Source organism: Mustela erminea, chromosome 12 (assembly GCF_009829155.1).
Source record: "Mustela erminea isolate mMusErm1 chromosome 12, mMusErm1.Pri, whole genome shotgun sequence".
NCBI classification, from domain to species: domain Eukaryota; kingdom Metazoa; phylum Chordata; class Mammalia; order Carnivora; family Mustelidae; genus Mustela; species Mustela erminea.
The window spans coordinates 23047607-23067424 of NC_045625.1; the positions used below are offsets into that span (position 1 = coordinate 23047607).

At 47.8% G+C, this 19818-nt stretch overlaps 2 protein-coding genes across 7 annotated transcripts in view; one reads left to right on the plus strand and one right to left on the minus strand.

Annotated features, from left to right (window-relative positions):
• Positions 1-7884: 7884 nt before the first annotated feature.
• On the minus strand, positions 7885-14804 carry LOC116571151 (translation initiation factor IF-2-like). 5 transcript variants are annotated; one of them, XM_032308944.1, is made up of 4 exons: positions 14630-14802; positions 14193-14558; positions 12686-12759; positions 11984-12528 (listed from the first exon to the last, which is right to left on the minus strand). In XM_032308944.1, exons 2-4 carry the CDS (start codon positions 14464-14466, stop codon positions 12154-12156), a joined length of 723 nt encoding a protein of 240 aa, XP_032164835.1. In that variant the 5' UTR covers positions 14467-14558; positions 14630-14802; the 3' UTR covers positions 11984-12153. The 5 variants fall into 5 exon arrangements, 3 of the variants coding, with proteins under 3 accessions (XP_032164836.1, XP_032164835.1, XP_032164834.1); XR_004277736.1 differs by lacking the exons at positions 11984-12528; positions 14193-14558; positions 14630-14802 and adding exons at positions 7885-9421; positions 13531-13837; XM_032308945.1 differs by lacking the exon at positions 11984-12528 and adding an exon at positions 7885-9421 and having other exon boundaries at positions 14193-14804.
• Positions 13306-19818, plus strand: part of PTPN3 (protein tyrosine phosphatase non-receptor type 3) — a 116577-nt gene continuing 110064 nt past the window's right edge. Inside the window, exon 1 of one of the 2 annotated variants that reach the window (XM_032308938.1) lies at positions 13306-13478. The gene's annotated coding sequence lies outside the window, so the exon portion shown is untranslated. Of the gene's footprint in view, positions 13479-13859; positions 14000-19818 lie in introns of those variants that run through there. The other variant, XM_032308937.1, reaches the window with a different exon arrangement.

The window sequence follows — 19818 nt, forward strand, 5'->3', positions numbered from 1 at the left end:
CAAAACCAGTTAAAGACCAGGCCAGCAGCTTGTTGCACGTTGTTTGGTTCTCCTAAGTCTCTGCACGGAGGCACGAGGAGCAAAGGACAACGGCAGGAAATCAGAGTCTGAGAGAGACAAGTGGCCGTAGCCAGGCAGGAGCACTTTTCTTTCCCTAGAAGTTAAGACCCCACCAAGGACAGGCCTGGACTTTCATGCAACCACAACTATTTATTAGTCCCTTTTCTGTGCCAGGCACTGTGCTCAGGGCCAGAGCCACAGGGATGAGTAAGAAAAAGTCGATGCCTTCAAGGTGGAGGGAGAGGGTGGTGTGATCTAGGTAAATGCAGCCAAGTGATACAGGGTTGTTGTTGTTGTTGTTAATTTTTTTATTTTTTATTTTTTATATAAACATATTTTTATCTCCAGGGGTACAGATCTGTGAATCGCCAGGTTTACACACTTCACAGCACTCACCAAAGCACATACCGCTCCCCAATGTCCATAACCCCACCCCCCTTCTCCCAACCCCCCTCCCCCCAGCAACCCTCAGTTTGTTTTGTGAGATTAAGAGTCACTTATGGTTTGTCTCCCTCCCAGTCCCATCTTGTTTCATTTATTCTTCTCCTACCCACTTGTGATACAGGGTCTTGGACAAATGTTCACTGGGGGCTCGAGACAGAAGCTGGTCGATTCTGACTAGAGGATGGAAGACAGTAACAGACACCAAAGGTTCAGGAAAGGTTCAGGTGGATGGATATGGACAATAATAAAGAACATTCCAGAAGCAGGACCCGGCATGAGCCAGGGCTAGGGACAGAGGTGAGCTAGTGTGCTACATTAGTGTTTCAGAAGGGCTGGCACATGGGGGCAGGAGGGTGTGGAAGAAAAGAGTCAGGAGAGACCAAGATGATGCAGGGTTCAGATGACACATAGCTTTGAACACCACGTGAAGGAATTCGAAATGCAACCAGGGTTTCCTGTCTCTGGAACACTTCACATCGGGATCCCGCAGGCCTGGCTCTCCCTTTGCTTGCAAAACAAGATAACTCATAATGAATCTGATTGCTTATCTAAAAGTTGACAAGAATACTTTAATCTCCCGCATGACACGTTTATGATTAAAGGCTTAAAATCACGTGTGTGGTGTGCTCAATTTCAAAGTACCATCGCGTACCTCACCTTGTTTTAGTCCTCACAACACTTGAAAGGCAGGTGATAACGGCATCTGATTTATAGATGAGACATTTAGGCTTAGAGCGAGTCCCTAACAAATACTTTTCACAGTCGTTATGAAAAACTTTTTTTTTTTTTTAAAGCCCTAAAGATTAATGTGAGAATATCTAACTGAGGGGGTGTGTGTTCTCTGTTCTCAGGAGTGAGAGAAGTGTGTTCAGTGGCCAAATGACTTTCGGAGAATTGTGTTGGTTGGGCCAATGGTTTCCCAATGCCCTTAAGCTTGTGGACCAGCTGCATCACACTGACCCAGGAGTTTCTTTCTTTCTTTTCTTTTTTTTTTTTTTTTTAAGATTTTATTTATTTATTTGACAGAGAGAGATCACAAGAAGGCAGAGAGGCAGGCAGAGTGAGAGAGCCTGATGTGGGGCTTGATCCCAGAAACCTGAGATCATGACCTGAGCTGAAGGCAGAGGCTTAACCCACTGAGCCACCCAGGTGCTCCATGGAGTTTCTTAATAACACATTATAGGTTTTCACTTTCAACGATTTTCAGATTTGGTAGGTCAGGAATGAGGACCAGGAACTAATATCATGAACAATTACCCTGATGCACAGACAGTTAGAAAATTGATTAGTTGGCTTCTTTTGGTTGCAGATAAGTTGAGGCCCTGATGATGAAAATGGGTCCTATAGGCCGCATGCCTCGGTTTCACTCAAGTGGCTTAATAATGATGCAGTCTCCTGGACCCAACCCAGATCCACCAAATCAGAGTCTCCAGAGGTGGGGCCCTGGAATCTATATTTTTTATTTTATTTTATTTTATTTTATTTATTTTATTTTATTTATTTTATGGAGAGCTGGGGAGGAGAGAGCAGAGGGAGAGGGAGAGAGAGAATCTTAAGTAGGTTCCATGCCCAGTGTGGAGCCCCACATGGGGCTTGATCGGACAACCCTGAGACCATGACCTCATCAAGAGTCAGACGCCTAACCAACTGCACCACCCAGGCACCCCTGGAATCTGTATTTTAAACAAGCTCCCAAGATCTGCTTGTTCATTTACTTAACACATATCTCCTAAGGTCTTGCCATGTGATAGACACCGTTCTGTGGGGGTGTCATGTGAACAAGACCCATGGCTCCCCTCTCCTAAAGACACTCGTATTTTGGCTCAGCTCTTTGGATGCTGGGGTTTGATAGCACCTACTTTAAAATAACGCAGGTTGCTGTAAGACTATTGGGATCAAGGGGCGCCTGGGTGGCTCAGTGGGTTAAAGCCGCTGCCTTCGGCTCAGGTCATGATCTCAGGGTCCTGGGATCGAGCCCCACGTCAGGCTCTCTGCTCAGGGGGGAGCCTTCTTCCTCCTCTCTCTCTGCCTGCCTCTCGCCTACTTGTGATCTCTGTCAAATAAATAAATAAAATCTTTAAAAAAAAATACTATTGGGATCAATAGGGGAGAAGGAAATCTCAAAGAACCCTGGGACAGACACTCCACTGGGCCCAGGCGAGCCAGGAGGAAACGCAGTTTGGAAATGGAAGGACGCCAGGTGGAGTCCTCGGTAACAGGACTTCCCGTCATGACTGTCCCAGTCATCCACGGCTGGTCACAAACCAGTCCCAAGACAGCGGCTCAAAATGACAATTTTTTTTTTTAATATCTCATCATTGAATGTGTTGGCTAAATGGTTCTTCTACTGGTCTTCTCTGGATTCAGCTGAGACAAGCCTGCCATGGCTGGGCTTCTCTCCTCTCTCCTCTCCGACCCGGGCTTCTAAAAGGCACACTGGTCTCAGGGTTCCAAGAGGGCCGGTCCTTGTGCACAAGTGACTGTTAAACATCACCTTGTGTCCTGTTCACTGATGTCCCATTGGCCAAATCAAGTTGTCCCTTTGGCTGTGCCTCAGTGTGGGAGGAGACCGCGTGGGGGACGGACACCAGGAAGTCAGTTTTGCGCACGTCGTTTGTGTAACTTTCAACCACAGCTACTCTGGCTGTCGCTTGATCTTGGGCTTCCTTTGTGTGCCTTCACATTTTTTTCCTGCTGTGTCCTCCAGTTGAAATTCCTACATGAAGGAATCTGGTTGATCTGACTAAGCACTTCCAAGGGCTCACGGACTTCCTAATCCAGGGGGATTCTAGGACTCAGAAGGACTCCCTGCCGGGCTGGTATAAAGGAGATGAGGTGACCATGGGTATCGTAGGTACCACAGTTAAACCTCCCACAGAGGACTCATGAAATTCCTGTGGTCACTGCTACAGTCACCCAGATAGAAAAGTATCTTCCCGTGCGATTATCCGGGAGCAGAAGTTTTGTGTTTGTACTGGTTACTTAGATTTTTTTTTTTTTTAACTATTTCCTTATTTTTGAAGTGCTATCCATCTGTTGTGGAAGAACTGAAAAATGTGAAGAAAATCACCAGTTGTTATAAACTGAATGTGGTCTCCCCCAAATGTCTGTGTTGAAACCTAGTCCCTCAGGCATTTGGAGGTGAGGCCTTGGGCAGGTGATTAGCTCACGAGCGTGGCGCCCTCACGAGTGGGATCGGCGGCCTCATTAAAGAGATCCCGGGGAGGGGAGTTCCCTCATCCCACTCCATCATGTGAGAACCAGGTGAGATGACAGCCGTCTACAAACCTTGGCTCTCCTCACACTGAATCTACCAACACCTTGATCTTGGGATTCCCAGCCTCCAGAACTGTAAGAAATAAATGTTTGCCATTTACAGGCCACCCAGTGTATGGTCTTATGTGGTAACAGTCTGAACAAACTAAGACACCGGTTGTATCATTATCGAGAAATAATTACTCTTAACATTTTACTATGCTTTCAGGATTTTTTAAGTTCATAAAGGTGTTTTTCTTTACAAAGTTATGCTATGAATGCAACTTATCTCTTATACTCTTTATCTAAACTATATGACTAGCACTTTCCCAGGTTATTACTCTTTGTAATTTTAAGAGTCACATAATAATCGGTGGGACATAGGGTTATATATTCATTCAGCCCCTTATTTCATCTTTTTTAAGCAATTATCAACAGGGCTAAAATCATCCATTTCTGCTCATAAACCTTTATCTGCCTTTGGATTTTTCCTTTGAAGAGATCAGGTCCGTATTTTTTCCTTATATGGCACACGTTTCAAGATTACTTCAGTGTTTCTTAATAAATAGCAAAAGATATATTTTTTCCCCTGAATGGAATGGACACTCTCCTCCACTCCATATGCCAAGGCCGACTTCGCAGAACTGGTCCACTTCCTCTGGCTCGACAGTCCTTGTCTATCCTCATTTCCGTGTGGGTGCGCAGGATAGCCAGGCTGGGCTGGCTTTTCAATGACTTCACCAGAACCAGAGACAGAGCTGTACATGTTCCCACGGTCACCTCTTTATTCAAACCATGGAAAGCTGACTATTTTTTTTTCCTAACTGGCACAGGCTGTGTTTGGGTCAGGAACCCAACATTAACTACAAAGACTGACCTCAACCCAGGGAACATGAGAAGAAACTAGATAACACCGTTGGAAAACTGTTCTCTCATGTGAACTGGCATTCGAAATATGTACTAGTATTATGTACATTTTCTATGCCAATGGAACCCAGTGGAATGGAAAATAATGTGCTGGCCTTAGTAAGTCGAGGGACTTGGACTGACTGAAATCTATCAATAAGACAATCCAATTTCAACTAATTTTCTCACTCATCATATCCTTCTTAGGTGCCAGATTCTGCCTAGGTTCCCAGCATAAAAAGAAATGATAGGAGTTCACAGTTGGGGCAGCTGGCTTTCTCGTTGTCTATGATGTGTTAGTGTAAATCTAGTGGAATCTAACTGCAGAAGGAGGGGCTCCTGGGTCTGCCTGTGCAGTCAGAGGAAGAGCTTACTCAGATTCTATAAGAGTGAGAGAGAAGTGAGGACCGCCCTCGATGCTTTGGACCTTATAATGTAGGCAAAAAATATTGTCGTGGGTGCTGACAAAATTGGGGCAGCTTCCCAAGGTTGATACTGTACATGATTTTAGATTACAATGAAACTGAACCCACAAGAAACCAAGAAGATTTTAGCCCCCCTCCATTCCCCGGTAATTTGTATGATGGATTTTGTTCACTCTGCTGGTTTCTGGTCCTCCGGCCTAAAGATGAAGGTCATGGGCCCCAGAGCTGGTTTGGAATTAGCTCACTCAGCAACACCAGCAGACAACAAAGGGTGTGTCCTTGACCTATAGACCTTCTGCCAGCACAACGAGGTGACTCCCAGGTGTGGAGAGGAGAGGCAGGGGCAATGTCCTAATTCCTTTCATTGTTTCCTGTAGAAATTGAGAGTACATAGTGACATCTAATCACAGATTAATTATACCTTATTTGGGATGCCACTGCTCTTGTTTCTGCCTTAGCTTATCTCATATACCTTCTTATTCCCTGTGTATCTCCATCTGTGTGTATCTCCTTTTTATTGGTCAATTAATTAGTAAACTCGCAAGGAGAATTCCAGAAAAAACTCCAGAAGGACTTCAGATACAACATAACTTCTTGCTCACGGCAGAAAGGCAGGCAGTTTTTGAGAAGAGGCTCACAGCCCTTTCATACCCTGCTCAGAAATAACAGTCACAGCCTGCATGGCGTCATGGTATCATGGCCCCATTCAGGGGATTTTTTTCCAAGAGCCTTCCAAAAAGGGGCATGCACATTACCAACTCCATGGGAGTCAGCATGCAATGAGAAGCATGAAAGAACAGACCAAACCCACAGGCATGTGGGGATCAGACTCATCTCAACTGCTCATCACCAGTTGGGATAATCTAGGAAGAGGGAGCTTGTCAGATGGGCTTTGAAGGATGGGTAGGATTTCAAAGGCAGCGATGGCTGAATGATCTGTTTTAGGAGGGTGACATTGGTCACCTTCATTCTTCAAGAGGAAGCAAGAAAGAGATTTGTGCCAGCAGTTGGGCTCCATGACCGAGGATGGGCAAGATGGCGGCAACAAGGACCATCTGGAGAGAAGCTCAAGAAGACAAATGGACAGAGGGTAATGTTTTCTGATATGATAGCTGGAGAACTTCACCCTACAACAGGGAGTATTGGATGAAGAACAGTATCTGGGTAGGTCTTGGTGGCTGCCACATGAAGTCAGTCCCTGATCACTGCTCAGGTGTGTTGGCAGAAAAATCATATGACTCTTGTCAACCCATACCCTGTATGTGGAGATGGCCTGCCTTCAGAAGTCCGACGTCCCTGGCCAAACACGGATTCCTTAAACTTCACATGGGACTCCTGTTTATGGAGGCATCGCTGGACAGTCTGTTTGGATTTCAGTGCAGTGACTGTGTGTACCATGGAAAAAATGAGAGCCACATCCTAGCAGGACGCCAGAGCGCAGTTGAGGAAATCCTGTGGTGTGTCATCCACGCAATACTAGAAGGTCACCAGAGCACTGGGCAGGCTGAACGGTGCCCCCTGCTCTTGAAATGTCACCAAGGATTGGAAGCATGGTTTTCTTCTGGGACCAGATCAGGTTTCCAGTGTCTCAGGGATGGAATGGGCAGCCAAGCCAGAACAGATTTCCGATGATCATCTTTCCATGGGGCTGTGACTTCCAGTCAAGGTGTGGGTAGCTGAAGGTCTCCATCTGACTTCCCGGCCATTTTCTTACTAGCTATGTCAGGAAAGCATCATTCTTGATCTCGAGATTACTGAAGTGATTTTTCTTAACTCCTTTATCCTCATCTGAAGCTTTCTGTTCCAACCCTTAGCCACATGCATTGCCAGTATGAGAAAGAGCCCTTGACCTAGGGCTCTTTCTTTTGAGCAAGCTATACTGTGTGCCCTGGTCATAGTTACAGCCTTGAGCTGTCAAGTAACCCAGGCTTTGTACTTGGTCAGTAAAATTGAGAGGGAGCCAAGATGCAAAACAAAACAAAAAAATAAATAAATAAATCATGCATACATCTATACTTCCCCCACCCCAGAGAATGTAATTTTAAATAGGTTATACATCACATGGTACATAAGTCAGAAGGTACAAAAGGGGTTTATGGCAAAAGTTAAACAGTCATCCCTCCCCCACCCCCACTTGTCCAATTCCTCTTCAGGAGGTAATGACCTTCTCAGTTTCAGTTTTGTGTTTACTCTACACACTCCAATGTGTTTATTTTAGCGTCTATTCCTCTTAGCAAACATCACCACCACGGTGACTATCCCCATGACCACCTCCTCTCCAGTCACATGGTCCGCTTCCTCCTGGTTCCAGGAGAGCACGGTCAGGTAGATGGAGTCAGAGATCCAAGGTCAAGAACAGAAAGCAGAAAGCCTGATAGCTCCCTACTAGGGGTCCCTATTCGCCTGCAGGGGATGGATTCTCTCCATCTCCTGTCCCCTTCCCTCTTACCCCTTTAGATGGCTAAGAAGCTGATGCTGTGGTCCTTCACCCCATCCATCTAAGCATCAGTGATACCTACAGGACCATGATTATCTCTTAGTAAAATTTACCATCCTCTTAGTTTATCAGACTAGGTTCTTAAAGTACATATATTGGAGCTACAGGACAGAAGTTATAAAACTTAAGTGTGCATAAGATTTTTTTTTTTTTTAAGATTCTATTTATTTGAGAGAGAGAGAGAGAGAGAGATCAAGTGCATGCATGGGGGGAGGGACAAAGGGAGAGAGGGAAAAGCAGACTTCCCAGCTAAGTAGGGAAGTGGGCTGGATCCCAGCACCCTGGGATCATGACCGGAGCAGAAGGCAGATGCTTAACCAACTGAGCCACCCAGGTGCCCCTTTACAGTTAATTATAAAATGCAGGTTCTTGGGGTCCACAAGCAGAAACAGAAGGTCTGAACTGAGGCCAGAAGTCTGCGTTTACACAAGAACTTCTCTCAAGGTGATCTTGATACGTGGTTCCTGGATCCAAGTTTTCAAAATCCCACTTTTGGTATTTTCCCTGACTCTTCACCCTAGAATCTTCTATTAGGGTATTCCTTGAATGTGTCCTTCATGGCTGCTGATTTTCTGAAGCTATGACCTCTGTAAGACTATTCTGCATTGCCTGGGTATTTTTCTCTCTCCTTCTATTGTTGGATATATGAACCTTAAAGGTGTGGCTGGGAGACTTGACAAATCCATTCTCCCTGGTTTTTGTAAGATGACACCACCCATTGCTTAAATACCGTCAGCCACAGTTCAGGATACCAACCCTCATTTCCTGCATTTCCCATATCTCTCTTTGTTTCTAAAGCCACAACTTTCTGCTGAGTTTTCAGAGCAGGATCTCAAAATCCCTAGACTTATCTTTGCAAAGGTGTAGCAGCAAATTCATGTGGTGGTCTGGGGGCCTATAACAGTCCTTCCAGTCCTCTGGCATATCTACATTGTGTACACCAGGAAATTATTTTTCTAACTCAGGTCTGTGTATCTCTAAGGGTTCACTTAAGTGTTTCAGAAGGTCTGAAAACCCTCTGAGGTCACTGGTTATATTATTTTTGCATTTACATGGTAACACTAAAAATGTATGCATACCCTCGATCCTATGGCTGACTCTCTTATAACAGAGGCTTGCTACATGACTTCAGTTCCCTTATTCAGATCTGTGTTTACCGTCAGGTTGCATCTAGTAACCATCTACAGGGACAGCGTTTAACTTTGGCGTGTGTTGAGAAGCTCGCTTGCAGCTGTTACATCGGCTTGCCTTCTGTCTAGCTCACACTGAGAGGCTGAGCGGAAAATGTTGTTTCTTTTGTGCACTTATGTCTCCCAAGCACTTAGAGCAATGCCAGACACACAATAGGTACTCAATAAATATGTGATGAATGAATGAATGAATGAATGAATGAATCCACAACACCTCTCTTATTCCCATGCTGGCTTTGTTCATCAGTTTTACAGACAAAATTCTTTTGGCAGTGACAACTGGCAAGGGAAAAACATTTTTCAATGGATAAAACTTTGGGCTAAAAATGTGTGTTGCTGCGAGTGAGATCCATGAAGTCCAAGAGACCTAAGAACACAGGCTGAGGGGATGAACGGGGTCCCAAGTCAGATGAACAGCCCCCTACAGGCTCGTGACTAGACCCCTGGTCAGTTCCTCCTCTTCCTTCCCTCCTCGGCCAGGAACAGACAATCTATCATCCTCTGCCTGTGCTGGACAGGGCACGGTGGTCTTCATGCTCTGTGAAAGGAAACTCTCCCATCTGTGTGTGATTCCAGAGTAGCTGTTTTCTCTCCGTACATCATTTTGTTTGGCTTGCCAACTCTTAAAGTTGGTTTCACTTTTCCTGATAATGAAGGAAACACGCCATAAGAATAAGATTTAGGGAACTGTGAAGACATAGCAAAGAAATAGATGCCCAAAGCCTTGAGGTTCTCCAGGTTTATAAAAGATACCTTCCCTATCTTGTTTCTCTGCTTGTAAATGCAAGGTTCGGAGAGTCGCCATTAATATTTCGGTGCGGTTCTTTTTCATCTTTTTTTCTATGTGTATGAATTCGGTTGAAATACAGAAAGTTGCCCACGTTCAACCATTACTGACCCACAAAATGGCCGTCTTATATGGTTTAACTCAGTAATTCAGAGTGGAAGCCACACTGTGTATATAATTTTACCCTGTATTCTTCTCCCTTGTCATTGCAACAGCACCACTTGCCCGCGTATTTGCTGGGGCTTCGGCCCTTCAGGAGTTTGCATTAACATACAAATAATTGATGAGCATTAGCAACTCAGCTGGGAGCCCAGCTCTGAAACAGTCCACATGGTGCCCAGACTTCCTGAGCCTTGCTGTGAATGCCGATCCTCAGTGATCCTTCCAGGAAACTCTTCCTGTAAATGCCCCCAGCCAATTGCCTGTGTCTGGTGCTGGGCACCAGATTTCTTCCGAACCCAGCAGCTTCCGGGAATACACTAATAACTGTGTCCAATTGGGCATCTCGCATTCCTTTTGCCTGAATCTGGCCCATTACCAGTGATGCTATTGGGTTTGTGGCATACCTTCCTCTCTAACGAAATGACCCTCTTTGGTTTTGTGTGTGTGTGTGTGTGTGTGTGTGTTTCTTTTTTAAGATTTTATTTATTTATTTGACACAAGTAAGAGATCACAAGTAGGCAGAGAGGCAGGCAGAGAGAAGGGAGGCTCCCCTCTGAGGGGCTCAATCCCAGGACCCTGGGATCACGACCTGAGCAGAAAACAGAGGCTTTAACCCACTGAGCCACCCAGGCACCCCTGTGTGTGTGTGTTTCTTGTTGTTTAGTGATTTCTGGGCCAGGAACAGTTGACCAGCACTACTAAAAGAGCGAGCTGGGGTTTTTTTGGGTGTTTTTGTTTGTTTGTTTGTTTCTGGTTTTGGTTATCAACAGGAGGGCTGCTCTTAGGGCCCTGGATTTCTCTTGGCAAACATCATCAGGACTATCGGCCTTGTATCTTTTCATCGCAACAAAGTTCTGAGGAGTCCATTATGTTGTGATTCTGAGTCCAAAATGATTATGCCGGAAGAGTCATCTATGTCCGGACTGGCCTCCTCATCTGAGACTTGGGCTGGCCTTACCCTCTGATGAAGCCTCTACTTGCTCTCGATTTGGCTGGGTTCAACCACACAGACTAAGAAGGTTATGTGTCCATCCAAAAGCTTCATTTCCATAAAGTTTGGGAGCTTGGGATCGAAGATCAGTTGTCACCACAGATAATAACATCATCTCACTCCAGGTGCAACAGCGGAAAAGAATGGACTTTAACATTTTGGCTCCAACAAGAAAATAGTAACAGGAGACCAGAACATTTAAAAGCAATCTGCAGCCTACAAAAACATCAAAGGGTAGAGATAATAAAGGAAAAAAGGACACAAAATGAAATGATAGGTGGTTTCTCTTCTGATCAATACATGGTAAGCTGCCACACAGAGAAGCAAAACCTAACACCCTGGTTTTGAGGTCAGACCAACTGTATTCAGTCCTGACCCTGTATCTTACTAGTTCTGAATGGCTCCTAGATTATTTCCTCTTCTGTAAAACTGAGCCAGAAACAAGCATCCTAGATAGTGACTGTAAGGATTAAAGACACAATATCAAGCACACTTGAGGTTAATAATAGTAATTATTGTTATTATTATGATTAGACTTTCACAAAACTTCACAAATTTTTAATTTGGTCTTTTAATGTTTATTATCACAAACACAACAGTGTGACAGTAATAGATCAACTTTGTTTCTTGGGTTATTTTAATATATTTTTTAGTAATAAACTTAAAAAGAGGAACTAACCTCACTACCCTCCAAAACTGAACTATTTACATTTTCCCATATTTCCTTCTAGTCTGGGTGAATGGGTAGACATAATCTTTATGCATAATATTTGTGTTTTCGTCTCCACCCCTCCCCCCAACCCCCGCAACATTGTATTTTAAGTTTTCCCCTGTTGCATTATGGTCTAGCTTATTATAAACTAGTTATTATTTCAACAAACATACCATAACCTAACTAATCATTCCACTCTTTGACTATTTGGGAGCGTTCATTTGTTTCCAGTTTGAGGACTATTCTCTCCTTTTATTCCTGCTTCTGTTATGGTGATGGAAATGCACAGTTTTTAAACGACTTAGGTCTTTTTTTCCCTTTAGATGTGCAGATATTTTTGAGTTCGAACTTAGAGCACTGTTTAAGCTCACGATTGTTGCATGTGTGGAAAAAGATAGTTTCAGCCTAGTTTGTGGTGGAAGGCAAACTGAGACCTAACTCCAAGAATTCCCATGTCCATTAATTTACGCTTCCTCATATTAGCACTTGGCAAACTGGTTCGCAGATGACAGATAACTGAGGAAGGCACTCACAAAATGGATCTTTAAAGTGGATTAAACATGTTCAAGTGTTTTATTTCATTCAGTCCCCACATTCTGCCCAGATCCAAGTGATGGGTTTTCTTGTTACTGGAAGCACAGAGAGGGTATGGCGCTTGGCCCAGATCACACAGCGGAGAAGGCAGAGAACGCCCTTCGAGGACTCTGAATCCCCAGCTTTCTTCCTAAGCTTTTAAAAAAGGGCCCTCAGACCCCCCGCCCCCCCCCCCCCCCCCCAGAAAGCGTCGAGAACAAAGCGGGGGCTGAGCGTCCCGCGGGACTCCGCCGGGCTCTGCGGGGGCGTCGCCGGCCACACTGGGAGACTCCTCCTCCCCGGCACTCGGGCCCCGCCCGGCTCCGAGCATGCCCAGTGAACTCCCCGTCCTTCGCAGTGGGGCTCTGGACCTGCGCCGCGGCTCCAGGTTTTGCGAGCGACCAAAGGGCCGGGCAGGGCTCGGGGCGGGTCCTGTTCCTGGGACTCCTTGACTCGGTCGGAATTCCCCCCCGACGCGACGCTCAGGCGGCGCCCGCTTGCAGTGGCGCTCCGCGGGGACAAGGACCTAGATGAGGTGCCAGGTGCTCCGGGAGGCTGCCGAATGGCCCTGGGCAGACCGGCCACCTGGACCTCGGGCACCTTAGTCCGGACCGGACGGTTCCAAACATCAGTCCATCCCTCCATTCACATATCCATCCCACAAACAGTTTTTGAGCACTTACTGTGTGCCACGTGCGGGCGTGCAGGAGCTGGGACACTGCAGGGACAGGCAGGGCTGTACAGCTCCAGCCATTCCCTAGGGGAATACACAAGAAGTAAGCAAATGAGAGGAAAAGTCACTTGCCGACCTCATCTCATACTACTCTGTCCTTGCCAAAGCCTAACTAATATTGTACCTTTAGTGTCTTTGCAAAAGTCGTTCCCTCCGTGAGGCTGAAACCTTCTCAGTGTCACTCTCACTGGCTGATCAGTCCACCTCACTGAAAACCGTACTCCCTAGACTTTCGTCTCCTTACCCTGTCCTTTTCCCCCCTTTAAGGATTTATAATCTTCTAATATACTATATAGCTTGCTTATTTACATGTTTATTGTCTGTTGCTTGACCCCTTTCCCTAAATTCCACCAGGGGACAGGATTTTTGCCTATTTGTAAACCATGCCTGAAGAACCGAAGTAGACGATCGATAATTACTTGTTAAATGAATTAATGGATAGTGATAGATGTGAAGGAAATAAAACGAGGACCTGGAGAATGTCCAGGAACAGGGTGTTAATGTAGTTAGGTGCTGACGCAAGCCTCTCAGACAAGGACATAGGTACAACGAGAAGGTGCCAGCCACTTGAAAAACTGGGCAGAGAAGTCCTACACAGCAAGAGGGGAAAGGCGTGCGCAAATGTCTTGAGGGTGGCCAAGTACTGAGAGTTTGGTGGTCACAAAGGTGCTCCTGGGGCTGCAGGAAGGCCGGCGTCGGATGAGGGCGAAGAAGACAGCAAGAGCACAGATGGGAGGAGGAGGGTTAAGGGCGGGTAAGAAATTTGGGGAAGACGGTTTAAGCCGGCAAACTTACTAGTGGAACGGGATGAGCACTGGTCTGAAAGTCAGCAGGACCCCAGCTGGGCAGGACTCGTCCTCGTTTTAAAGATTTGTTGAACGTGGTCTGTTTGACATTCCTCACCATAAAATCACTGAGGGCTCGGCACACAGTAGGTACCCAATAAATGGTTATGGAACGAACGCCTGCGTGCCTGCGCGAAGGGACTGGGGGCTGCCAGGAGCTGGGCAGCAGAGCCCCAGCGGCCCTGGGCCGCGCGTCCGAGCGCGCCAGACCGGGGCGGAGCAGGGGCGCCCCGCAGGGCAGCCCCGGCGCCCGCCCCCCGCCCCGCGCGCGGGCCCGTCGCGGCCAGCCCGGCCGGCGGGAGCCGCCCGCGGGCGGCACTGGGCATGCTCAGACGGCGGCCAGGTCGCGCCGCGAGCGAGCTTCCGCGCCGCCCGCTCGCGCGACCTACCTGGGCGCCCCGCGCCCCCGGATGCTGCAGGTACGGGCGGGCGCGACCCCAGCGGACCGAGGCGGGGCGCGGGACTGCCGGGGTTTGGGGGCGCGCTAGGCGCCGCCCCGCCCCCACCCGTCCCCGAGCGCGCGGCGAGCGCGCGGGCGGGCTGGTGGACGCCGCGGCCCCGGGGTCCCGACGCCACGTCGGGGCGGGGAGGGGGCTCCCGGGGTGTGCTCACCTGGCGGGGCCGTGCCGGGAGGGAGCAAGCGGGGCGGGGTGGGGCTCAGTCCCGGGCGGGCGGCCGGGACGCGGCGGCGGCGGCGGGGCGTGGGCGTGCGCTCCGACCCGGGCAGGGGTGGACGTGGCCGGCGAACCTGGAGGGCCCAGCACCGCGACGACCCCAGCCCGGGGCGCCGAGGGGGCGCACCGCCCGCGGGGAGCCAGCCAAGCGCGGCGGCCAGACCTTCTCGGCTCCCAGGGCGAATCCGCCTCTCGGCTTTCAAAGATGGCATTTCCTGGGCCTGGCACGAACTCCAGCGCCAATAAATCCTCCCCGTTCCGCGGGCGATATGGAATGATTTATCAGGTACCTGCGGTGAGACAGCTGCAATGGGGGAGTACATGTGAGAACGCCCAGCCCCCCGGAAATTCCCATTTTCAGCAACCTAAACTTACTGAGAAGTTGCGGTTGCCTTAAAAATTCATGGGAAGTTGAGACAACTTGACACCTGGGTTTTCCGAGCTGGTGGAAAGAGCTTGTGACTTGGAAACTGGAGACCTCCTTTCAAGTTGGGCTCCCCCTGCCCAGCTGGTGACCTTGGGCGAGTTGTTTAACCTCTCTGATCTTCGGTTTCCTCCCCTGCAAACAGCCGGTAATAATGCCCACCTCACTCGGTGGTTGGGTGGATTAAGTGGGATAAATTATGTGGAGGTGTTTGGCTCCGTTCCCGGCACAAAGCAAGGGAGCAGTTGGCGTGATGTGAATTTAATTCGTTTAGAGACCCTCGTGGCTCCCATTTGACCAGGAAATTAGAATTACGAAAGCATCTTCAGGGCCTAGTGGCAGAGTGACAGACCCTGTCTTTGTGCCTTGGAGAACTGCAGAAGTCAAGGGTTTTGGAAAAACAATTTAGCCGAATTGTAATCTGAGAGCATCTTAGTTAAAAGCAGTTTTATACATTCAGAAACTCCAGAAGTTGGCAGTTCAGCTTTACTTACAAAAGAGCTGTTTTGCAAGATGATCCATCTTGCAAATGTTTAAAGAGATGATGGGAGGAAGTACAGCCTGGTTAGAAGGATTTCTGTTGGGAAAAGCTTTCCTGATTATTTAGATCAGGGTTTCTTAACCTCAGCACTGTTAACATTTGGGGTTGGATTGGTTTTTTTGCGGGGCCTCTCCAATGCATTGCAAAATGTTTAGCAGCGTCTCTGGTCTTACCTGGTAGATTCCAGTAGCAATCCTTCTCCCTCAGTTGTGCCAACCAAAACTGTCCTGTCGTGCCCCCCCCCCCCAAGTGTCTCTTGGAGGGCAGAATATCTCCTCTCCCCCTTTAGAACCACCTGCTTTCTGTCATTAGCCTACCTGAGTAGGCTGTCGGTCCAGAATTTCATCTTGTGTTTAACTAACCTTCACATAGCCTTATAGAACTGTGCAGAGTGCATCCAGATGGATGGAACTCACTTAATTTTTACAACTCTCCCGTGAGGCCAGTGTTATTCCCATTTTACAAATGAGAAAACTGAGACCTTGAACAACCTATCATCCAGTATTGGCCCATGTGGGATAGATCTCAGGTCTTCTGTCGGCTTCCTTGGGCAGGTCTTTTTCTTCTGCATCAAGCTGCCCTTTATTGTACGGAGACTTTCAAGATGACTTTTCCTGGCAATTAAATCAACACGTAAAGCAGACTGGAAGCTGGAAACCTTTCTGAGATTGACTAGTTGAAAATTAACAGCGGTAAGCTATTATATGACAGAGTAGGTTGTTCTAGTTAAATATTCTAGTTTATAGTGAGCTCCCATAAACCCCAAATACACTTAATGGAATACTGATTTGGAGAATTAGAGTAGAATAAAACGTGCCTAATACTCTGTATTGATCCTGAGTTGTCTCTGATGAATTGCCATCTCCTAAAACTGGGCTCTTATATGCAAATTAGGCATTAGCTGAGGAATGTAAAAGGTCAAATTACTGAAGGCATTTTCCGAGTGGCTTTCTGTTCAGCAAGCATTTATTGAGCTGCTTCTGTAGATCAGGTGCAGCTCTGGGTGGGGATGCTGAGTCGGCCAGTGGATCCCAGCAAACCCAGGATGCCTGGGGGAACTTCACTGCCAGGTGGGGGCAGGTCCTCAGGGACAGCTGGGAGCTAAGAACCTAAGTTAACACAGAGTCAAATTCAGGATATCTCACTGCTTCACCACTCCTGTTTTAGACCTCTTCTTTCACATTTTTTTCATGGAGAAGAATTCTGGTAGTTCTTCTCAGGCAAGTGGCAGGAACCTGGACAGAGACAAATCTTACCCCTGAAAGAGTTGGGGTTCCCAGCTGGTAACTGGCCTTAGGGAATTGGGACCAACTACTTGATTGTTGACTGTGAAACTGGGAGGGTTTGCCTAAGGTTGGTTTATTTAAACTGGTTTAATATCACTGCTGTTCTCTCCCACTCTTGCAGAAACTGAGCTAGCAAAGGTAGTTTGGGAAGAGGCACTAACGGTGAGCTTCTGAACCCTCAGTCCAGGCCCGGAAGAGATCTGTCTTCCAGGGTGCACATAACCCACCCACAGGGCTTAGCTTTGGGGATTGGAAGAAGCAAGAAGGACCTGGCTCCCTACCTCCCCACTGAACTCTCAGGGCTTGTGGTAGGTTGAGAGGGGACCTGCGACCTTGACCGTGATCCCAGTGCTCAGCTTCCTTCCACCAGACAGCAGTGGTTCCTGGAAAGCAAGGCCAATCCTCTTTCATCTGTTCCCAGGTCCGTTGCAGGGGCTGGAATGCCGAAGGCACTCTGCACTTGCCCTGGCCTTGATGGGCTGTTGGAAGCAGGGCATCCTGCTGGTGTTGCTTCCCAAGCTTGGGCTCTTCTTACCAACTCTGTTAGAGATGGGCCAGGATCAGGTTAGCGTCCACCCTGCTCGGGTCTCACAGGTGTCTCCTTTCATCTCCCGCAAGAGGGATGAGAGGGAATGCTTTGGTTAGGCCCTTGGCTGAAATCTGATTTAGTTCTGGGTTCCCAGACTCCGAGATCTTGCAACTAGTAGCTTCTGCTTATGTGTGCACCTGAAGCTACTTTTGGCCCCACCAGGTGAAACCCAGCTGAGAACACAGATTTCACAGCAAATTCAGACAGTTACTGAGCCGTGTATCAGGTCCTAGGAGACGGAAGTGAGACCCATATCTCAGAAGGATGCATGGTGGAATTGGGAACACAATGATGTGTGAACGTGTTTGTGGCTCTGTATCTACTTCTCTGTCTCACAGTTACTTTAAAAGAGGGTAAAGCCAGATGCAAGAGAGACCAGTGGAGGCCACCATTCATTCCGGGGCGGGGGTCGGGGGTCAAGGAACACTATAAAGAGTAGTTGGCTGAATTTTAATTTTCCTCCCTTGAAGGGAGGAAAGATGGTGTTTGGGGAGTGGACACAACAGCAGGCACTAAGGCCCAGAGACTGTATGTGTATCAGGAGTGGTTACTCTTCCCCAGGTCCCGCTTCCTGTAGTCAGCACTCTCCTCCGTGTCCCCAGACTCAGGGTGGGGGTAAGTGGCCATTCTCCTTGTTCTCCCCAGGAGAGAAGTGATGCCGGTGGGTTGTCTTTGAGGCATGAGCACCTTCTGCCAGGGATGCCTTTGGATTTCGTTATGAAACACTGTTATGGCACTTCCTGGCTGCCAGGCACTGTTCTGAGGGCTTTCTAAATATTAATTTAGATTTACCTCCAATCTTGGAGCAACCCTCTGGCTCTGCTTCCTGCCGAGGTACTGGCAGCTTGCTGGGTAGGTGGCGGCAGAGTTCCTCTCACCAGTCTGTGTCCCTCTGTGGGCGATGCTCTGATCGCAGGATGGCCTCTCTTACCACTGCGTGCCGGGAAGCAGCCGAGTTGGAGCTGGGATGGAGCACTGGCTGCCATGACCCTCTTTCCATCAGGGGGCCAGTAAGGTTCCGCTGACTACATTTTCTGAACCGAAGACTGGGATCTGTTGTTGGAGAAAGAATGTTTGTGCTGCTACTTCGTGTAAGAGGAGGGCCTGGTTGGAGGTGTTGTTTGGATACTGAGCGAGTGGAATTTTTGAGACAGTGTGATGCTTTATGTGGAAAATTAGGACAGAGGATTTGAAATGGGGAGAGTCCTGGAAAATTCAGGTCCCATGATTTACTGTTAGGATACACAAGGTTTTAGTAAATATTTAAGCGATGTGTAGTTTGGAGTGGATTTTCTGTACTGAGCCCCTTGGTGCCTCAAAAAGGGATAAATAGTACTGTCTAGTCCCAGAAACTTGTTAATTCCTAGCAGCCCCACATTACTGATAAGATGAAAAAAAAAAAACTAGGCTCAGAGAGATGGCGTGACCACCCAAAAGGCACGTTGTTCATAAGCAGGAGAGTCAAGATGTGAACCCAAGTCTTTTTCCCGGATAAGACATGTAACTGTAAGATGAGGATAATAATGGAACCTGTTTCCTTTAAATGGGTCTTTTTAAAGGAGCTAATGAATGAAAACCCACCAGGACAGAACTTGGCACAGCAAAGGGTCCCCCTCTGCTTGCGGTCAGGCCCCTGACCCTCCAGACAGATGCTCTGTTTAGTGTTCAGTGCCAAGAGTCACCGAGGGTGAGTAATGGCCCACTACCAGGACAGGGCTGTGGGGCCCAGCTCTCAGAGCTAAAGGGATATTCAGGACCAGAAAGGGACCATGGCCAGCTGGGTGCTGTGTGATGAAGGTACTGGGCTGACTTTGGGATTGGAGTGTAAAGACCTGACCCCCAGCACTTTGCTTCCCTAAGGTGGAGTCAGCTTCAGTCTAGACCCCGGGTGCTTGTGAGTGAAGCAGCAACCAGCTCCATCAGCCATCCCTTGACCCCGACCACTAGCGGGCCTGGAGATAGGATGTGATCGTCAGAGCCCGCTTTCCTCCCACCCGCCCCCTCCTCCGGGCTGGTTATCAAATTCATACATCCCTGCTGTAGAAAATTACAGTGTCAGGGAGCAGAAGAAACTTCAGTGATGCTCCTGCTGGAGGCTACACTCACCACCAGCACTGTGGTGGACCCTACACACCTTCTCACCGGCCTGTCCCCTGCAGCAGAGGTGTCTTCCAGAAACACCTCCTGTTGCTTGGAGAAGAGAAGGATAGACTGATGTCGGTATCTCCTGCTGGGCCCAGGTGAGCAGGCTTTGGTCCCCACTCCTTACTCCCCTGGAACCTTGTCCCCCCTCCCCCTGCCCGTAAGGTAACTCCTGCTTTGGTTGTTAGCCCATGATTGCACGTGATTTAGGTAAAACGGCCTATTGTAAATGCTCATGCCTCCGGATCTCTCTCCTTTCACAGTGCTTTCACAGTTGCAGTTTTGCAGTTAATTAGTGTAATTATTTGTATTAGTACCTATCTCCCCAGCAACACGGGGAGCTCTCTGAAGTCAGGGTTGATCTGGCTTTCTTTTCAAAAAAAAGAAAAAAAGAAAAAAAAAAAAACCTTTCTCTGAGGCTTATTTTTTTTCTTCCAACTTTTTATTTTGACCTAATTCAGACTTACAGCAAGGTTCTCAGAATAGAACAAAGAACTCTCATATACCCTTCACCCAGATTCTGCAAATGTTACCATTTTATCACATTTATTTTATTCTGCTCTTTATGTATATATATTTTTC